The sequence below is a fragment of the Salmo salar genome, chromosome 16 (genome assembly GCF_965601325.2).
Source record: "Salmo salar chromosome 16, fSalSal1, whole genome shotgun sequence".
NCBI lineage: Eukaryota > Metazoa > Chordata > Actinopteri > Salmoniformes > Salmonidae > Salmo > Salmo salar.
Genome location: NC_138306.1, coordinates 24,654,876 through 24,661,952, shown reverse-complemented (window position 1 = coordinate 24,661,952; position 7,077 = coordinate 24,654,876). Strand labels below are relative to the sequence as shown.

The window sequence follows — 7,077 nt, the reverse complement described above, 5'->3', positions numbered from 1 at the left end:
CTACTGTACATTACCCATATTCCTAGGGGCCAAGCAATCTCTGTATGAGACCTGTGGTAGTGTATTACTGTGTTGATGCGTTTCACTACCAGGGACTATGTGTAATAGTGTGTTATTCTACCAGGGTGGTGTTTCCTCTACCACCTCTGGGTATCATAGCCACTAGTACATAATCAAAACTCAGGGGCCATATCCTCAGGCCAGGAACAACACATGCACGCACACACTTACACACACACTTACACACACACTCACACACACACACACACACACACACACACACACACACACACACACACACACACTCACAGGGCTGATCTGTAAACCCTGTAGTGCCAGCTGTGAGTCATGGCAGCCTGTTGACATTCTGTAACTGTGATATATGCCAGCGGATGAATGTGTAATTAGGCCTTGGCAGGGACTCCACAGTTACTTAGCTCCACACTTCATTATTGTCCACACCCCCCGGTTGCTTCTAACCCTACAGCCACACTGATGATTTAAGCTAATGTAGGAACAGAACGGGAGAAACCTTCTCTTCTTCTCTGTTTCCTCTGGTGGAGGGCCATTCTCCTGCTGTAAGGGATTTGCTGGTTGTTTTAAAACATTTTGATTCAAAGAGTTTAGACGTGTAAGAAAGCATTGTATGTGACACCGTGGAATGATTCAGATGGGCATAGGTGTGTATTCTTCTTTTATTTAGAAATCTGGAAACAAGTGGAGTCATACATCCATACTTTTGGTATAAGATATAAAAAGACTCAAATGACAACAAAACAAAATAAAATAACATATTTTGGGGTTATTATAGGGTAATAGCAGTTGTACTAAGCTAATTAGGCATTGATATATATATATATATATATATATATATATATATATATATATATATATTTATTTATTTATTTATTTATTTATTTAAACAATGGGGAAATATAATTAATCAAAATTATAATTGAAATGATAATCTAATAATTTGATGCAATAGTCCAAGCAGGAGTTGTAAATAAAAGCATATACAGTATATTACTTGATGGTCCATGTAACCTATAAAATAATGCAGTTTGAATGCAGTTATATATGCCGTTTGAGTTACGGATAAGCCACTTTCTCACAGATCCCTAACTTCAGTTGACCACAAGGTGCATCATTCCAGCTCTGCTCTATGTTAGAATAAATTAACATTCTCTCAGCACAGTCCTCTTCACCGCCAAAACTGTTAGGCTCTCCCCTCTTCCAGTACCTGTAACCAATCAAGACCCAGCCCTCAGTTTACAAACACAAAGTAAATGGAATGGAATGTAAAGAAATTGAGGCCTGTGGCTTTAAATGAAGTACAGTTATGGGACATTAGAATATTGAAATGTCTTACTCTATGGTCAGTGGTGTTCCATCCACCCATTTCCATGACCCCTCTGTCTCTATGTCAGACAGACCAATCCAGAACATCCCATTGAATCCATTGATAAAATTCTAAAGTATTGGCACAGACATTTCACAGACACCTCTTCAAGGAATACCTGGGATAGGATAAAGTAATCCTTCTAACCCCCCCCTTAAAATATTTAGATGCACTATTGTAAAGTGGTTGTTCCACTGGATATTATAAGGTGAATGCACCAATTTGTAAGTCGCTCTGGATAAGAGCGTCTGCTAAATGACTTAAATGTAAATGTTAAATGTAAATGTAAATTTCATTTGAACAAAACTCACTGAATCCTTCATCAATAACTAGGGCCAGTTGTTTTCTGGGTTTTTTCTTTCATCGATATTTCCATCATTATCCACTAGGGTTGCTGCAGGTAGAAAATCCTAGGAAATGTTAAATGACACAAGCTTGAGTGTTTGGTGGGGGGATCCCCTAAGCCTTGAAAGTCACTAGACCTGGGTTCGAGTCTCGGTTGGGGCTACCCTCTGAAATCGCTACAATATACTTCCACAGTTGGTTTCATTGACTCTCCTGTTAAACTGCTCATAATTGACAAATGTTTTGCTTCAACTTCCAAGTCTGTTGGAGAGGATCAGCTTGAGTGAAGTGACGTGTACTGTAGAATTACTGATCTACAAATAATATTCCCTGCCAAATAATAGGCTTTGTGCAATTCAAATGTGTAGAGCTACGCCTTCCCAGGCGATTGATTAAAGACATTTTTTTACCTGAAGCAAACCTAGTGGATAATGCTGGAAATAACAGTTAAAGAAAAAAAAATATCACCAAAACAGCTGGCCCTACCAATCTCTCTCTCTCTCTCTCTCTCTCTCTCTCTCTCTCTCTCTCTCTCTCTCTCTCTCTCTCTCCTCTCTCTCTCTCTCTCTCTCTCTCTCTCTCTCTCTCTCTCTCTCTCTCTCTCTCTCTCTCTCTCTCTCTCTCTCTCTCTCTCTCTCTCTCTCTCTCTCTCTCTCTCTCTGCCTCTCTCTCTCTCTGCCTCTCTCTCTCTGCCTCTCTCTCTCTCTGCCTCTCTCTCTCTCTGCCTCTCTCTCTCTCTGCCTCTCTCTCTCTGCCTCTCCCTCTCTCTCTCTGCCTCTCTCTCTCTTTGCCTCTCTCTGTCTCTCTCTGTCTCTCTCTGTCACGGCTGTTTGAAGAATGCAGCGTGTTTGTAGTTCCACATCTTTATTTATTTGTGAAACGTAATGCAATACACAAAATACTTGAACTAACAAAAACAACAAACCGTGATGCAGAGAGAAACAAACACTACTCAAAAGATATTCACCCACAATTAGAGACAACGACGACCAGCTGCCTCTAATTTGAGATCATACCAAACAAAACCAACATAGAAATACAAAACTAGAAACTAAACATAGAAATACAAAACATAGACAAACACCCCCTGTCACGCCCTGACCTACTCTACCATAGAAAATAACCACTTACTATGGTCAGGACGTGACAGTCTCTCTCTGTCTTTCTCACCTGTTCCTCTCTGCTGTCTATGATCACCAGGTCTGCTCCACTCCTTACACAGTCCTGTTTGCTCTGCTCCCAAGTCTTCTCCACAGTGGAGAAGAGGTAAAAACTGGATCCAAAATGACGCCATCCCATTTTAAAATGATGCTCTGTTGAAGAGCAAAGGAGAACACATGTTCAAGCAGCAACTTTATACTCGTAAACCCATGGACCCAATAACACTAATAATGGCAATAATAATTGCGATTGTTATGGTGTGTGTGTGACTGAATTCCAGCCAGTCCAAATGGTGTGGTCAGATAAGGATAACTCACTCACCCATAAACAATAATTTCTTTTGAAGGTTATCTATCTCCCCCTTTAGCTGGTCTGTCTCTGTCAATAGCTTAGTCTGCTCCTCCTCAAAGTCACCTGCCACTCTGTTGTCTGCAAAGAAACATAAAAAGCAATGACCAAAATAATCACACTAAAACAACATAACTATCAATGATATAAAACTGGGTAAACTCACAGTCGACACAAAGGCCTGTGATCCCAGCCAGTAAAAGAGCACACAGCAGCCCCAGACACACTACAGCACCTTTGAGGTGGTTACTCTTTGCTGAGGATCAAAGACATGATTTACAGCTTACTGTGGTACAGCTTAGCAGGTTGTGAAAGATGTGTGTGTTGTTTTTTAATCTTACCAAATTGTTGCCTTCCTGCCATACCACTGGAGGTGACGTCCTGGGTCTCAATATTGGGGTCATGAAGAACCTTTACGGTTTCAGCACTAACATTAGCATACATTTTCTCCATAACATCAGTACTTTTCAGTTCCTCCTCAATGGTGTCAGTTGGTAAAGGTTATACTGAGTCTATACAGTGTTTTAAAACTGTATCTGTCCGTTCACCATCCCATTTTTTGACTGACATTTCCGGAAAACTGTCAAGAAACGAGAACCAAAAGTAAAACTTCTGGTTAGGGTTGAGGAACCTCTAACATTATATTGAGAGAGGCATGTTTTTAAACTGAATTCTTTGTGATTTTCGAGTGGTGAGTTCCTAATTTGTACAGAAGTAGCTAGCTAGTTATGCTAAAGTTAGCTAACCAAAATAATGTTTACAATGTCATGGCTGAATGCCTCTTGCATTAACTCTTAACTTCCCACAATGATTTTAATCATTACAGGACATCCATTCCATTTAGCTACTGTTTAGTTGTACAATGCCTTCAGAAACTATTCATACCCCTTGACTTATTCCACATTATCTTGTGTTACAGTCTGAATTCAAACATTTTCTCATCCATCTACGTAAAATACCCCATAACGACAAAGTGAAAACATGTTTTAGAAATTTTTGCAAATTCATTGAAAATTAAATACAGAAATATCTCATTTAAATAAGTATTCACACCCCTGAGTCAGTACAGTACATATTAGCTGTAATTGCTACCAAAAGTGATTCTATGTGTCTTTCTGGGTAAGTCTCCAATTTTCATACCTGGATTGTACAATATCTGCACATTATACTTTTTTTTAATACTGCAAGCTCTGTCAAGTTGGTTGTTGATCATTGCTAAACAGCAATTTTCAAATCTTGCCATAGATTTTCAAGCCAATTTAAGTCAAAACTGTAGCTAGGCCACTCAAGCGTTCAATACCGTCTTGGTAAGCGGCTCCAGAGTATATTTGGCCTTGTGTTTTAGGTTATTTTCCTGCTGAAACGTGAATTTGTCTCCCAGTGTCTGGTGAAAAGCAGACTGAAACAAGTTTTCCTCTAGGATTTTGCCTGTGTTTATCGCTATAGCTTTTCTTTTTATTATGAAAAACTCCCTAGTCCTTGCCGATGACAAGCATACCCATAACATGATGCAGCCACCATCATGCTTGAAAATATGAAGAGTTGTTCTCAGTGATGTGTTATGTTGGATTTGCCCCAAACATAAAGCTTTGTATTCAGGACATAAAGTGAATTTCTTTGCCATATTTTAATTTTGTTCTTTTTATTCTGTACAAGCTTTTCACTCTGTCATTTAGGTTAATATTGTGGAGTAACTACAATGCTGTTGAGCCATCCTCAGTTTTCTCTTATCACAGCCATTAAAGATGAGAGTTCTTAAGGATTGGACCATTCCTTTTCAATTTCTGCCCTAAATGTCATACCCAAATCTAACTGCCTGTAGCTCAGGCACTGAAGCAAGGATATGCATATTCTTGGTACCATTTGAAAGGAAACACTTTGAAGTTTATGGAAACGTGAAAGGAATGTAGTAGAATATAACACAATAGATCTGGTAAAAGATAATACAAGGAAAGAACTAACCGTCATTATGTATTTTTGTGTACCATCGTCTTTGAAATCCAAGAGAAAGGCCACAATGTATTATTCCAGCCCAGGTGCAATTTAGATTTTGGCCACTAGATGGCATCAGTGTATGTGCAAAGGTTTAGACTGATCCAAAGAACCATTGCATTTCTGTTCAACATTTTGTATGAAGACTGCCCAAATGTTTATTAATAACTTTTCATGTTCAAAATTGTGCACTCTCCTCAAACAAAAGCATGGTATTCTTTCACTGTAATATCTACTGTAAATTGGACCGTGCAGTTAGATTAACAAGAATTTAAGCTTTCTGCCAATATCAGATATGTCTATGTCCAGGGAAATGTTCTTGTTACTTACAACCTCATGCTAATCGCATTAGCTTACGTTAGCTCAACCATCCCGTGGAAGGGACGCCAATCCCAAAGAAGTTTTTAAACTCTGTAACTGTTTTAAAGTCACCATTGGCCTCATGGTGAAATGGCGGTTTCCGGTTTCTCATGGCGGTTTCCTTCCTCTCCGGCAACTGAGTTAGGAAGGACGACTGTGTCTTTGTAGTGACAGGGTGTATTGATACACAATCCAAAGTGTAATTAATAACTTCACTGTGCTCAAAGGGATATTCAATGTCTGCTTTTCTTATTTTTGCCCATCTACCAATAGGAGCCCTTCTTTGAGAGGCATTGGAAAACCTCCCTGGTCTTTGTGGTTGAATCTGTGTTTGAAATTCACTGATCGACTGAGGGACCTTACAGATAAATGTATGTGTGGGGTACAGAAATGAGGTAGTAATTGAAAAATCATGTTAAACACTATTATTGCACACAGAGTGAGTCTAATGCAACTTAATATGTGACTTGTTAAGCACATTTTTACTCCTGAAATTATTTAGGCTTGCCATAACACAGGGGTTGAAAACTTTCTGACTCAAGATATTTCAACTTTCCATTTGTTAATTATTTTGTAAGAAAATCAAAAAATCTAATTCCACTTTGACATTATGGGGTATTATACAATGGGTGGTTCTAATCCTGAATGCTAATTGGTTAAAACAGCATTCCAGACGGTGTCTATTCCACAAGTTACCATCGGCTAAATCTATGATGTTAAAATGCCTATTTACTCTGTTCCATCTGACTACGCAATCCACTGTCTCATCAGCCCAGCCAGGCAATTTATAAACTTGATCTCCACTATAGAAAGCATCTAGACATTGTCTCACATTTCTTTTAGACTAACATTTTGTTTTCAACAGAGGAGATGTGTATAAACTTTGCTGTCTGTTTCTCCAAAATTTGCAACATTGTTTCAATGAGGTGCAGCTAGTTTGCAGTGTTTCCAGCTTCAGTTTGAAGTGATTGTGTTAGCTGTGTTGTTGGCTAGCTCCTCTGAACAATAGTGTCCTGACGAGAGAGCACATTTTCTATGCCAGGTGAGAAAACCGCTTCAACAAATGCAAATGCAGCTACTGTTGTTATTCTGGCTTCATTGTTTGACGTGACTGTAAATTAGCTGTCATTGGCTAGCTAGCAAGCAAGGAATAGGAACATTGCCAACCAGTATGGCAATGGAACATTTAGAGCGAACGTCCATAGATACAGAACAAAAAGACCAAACGACTGGGTCGCGTCGATAGAACGAACGACCATCCGGCTTGGGTAGCAACCCTAGATTTGTGTCAGGACTACAGTACCAGTCAAAAGTTTGGACACACCTACTCATTCAATGGTTTTTATTTATTTTTACTATTTTATACATTTTTGAATAATAGTGAAGATATCAAAACTATGAAATAACACATATGGAATTATGTAGTAACCAAAAAAATGTTAAACAAATCTAAACATATTTTAGATTTT

General features: G+C 38.8%; 1 protein-coding gene across 3 annotated transcripts; it reads right to left on the bottom strand.

Moving 5' to 3' along the window:
- Positions 1–683: 683 nt before the first annotated feature.
- Positions 684–3,844, bottom strand: LOC106573404 (CD209 antigen-like protein A). Of its 3 annotated transcripts, XM_014148421.3 has the most exons (6): positions 3,598–3,840; positions 3,423–3,512; positions 3,230–3,337; positions 2,918–3,060; positions 1,373–1,473; positions 684–1,243 (listed from the first exon to the last, which is right to left on the bottom strand). In XM_014148421.3, the coding sequence occupies exons 1-6, from the start codon at positions 3,707–3,709 to the stop codon at positions 1,093–1,095; spliced, it is 705 nt and encodes a 234-aa protein (XP_014003896.1). In that variant the 5' UTR covers positions 3,710–3,840; the 3' UTR covers positions 684–1,092. The 3 variants fall into 3 exon arrangements, with proteins under 3 accessions (XP_014003896.1, XP_082818746.1, XP_014003899.1); XM_082962620.1 differs by lacking the exon at positions 3,423–3,512 and having other exon boundaries at positions 3,598–3,844; XM_014148424.3 differs by lacking the exon at positions 1,373–1,473 and having other exon boundaries at positions 3,598–3,834.
- Positions 3,845–7,077: the final 3,233 nt, after the last annotated feature.

Coding starts and splice junctions, on each gene's coding strand:
- LOC106573404 (XM_014148421.3), bottom strand. CDS start 3,709: ATGGAGAAAATGTATGCTAATGTTAGTGCTGAAACCGTAAAGGTTCTT. Junction 1,474..2,917: donor TAGACAGCAGAGAGGAACAG/GTGAGAAAGACA, acceptor CCAATACTTTAG/AATTTTATCAATGGATTCAA. Junction 1,244..1,372: donor GGAACACCACTGACCATAGA/GTAAGACATTTC, acceptor GATTGGTTACAG/GTACTGGAAGAGGGGAGAGC.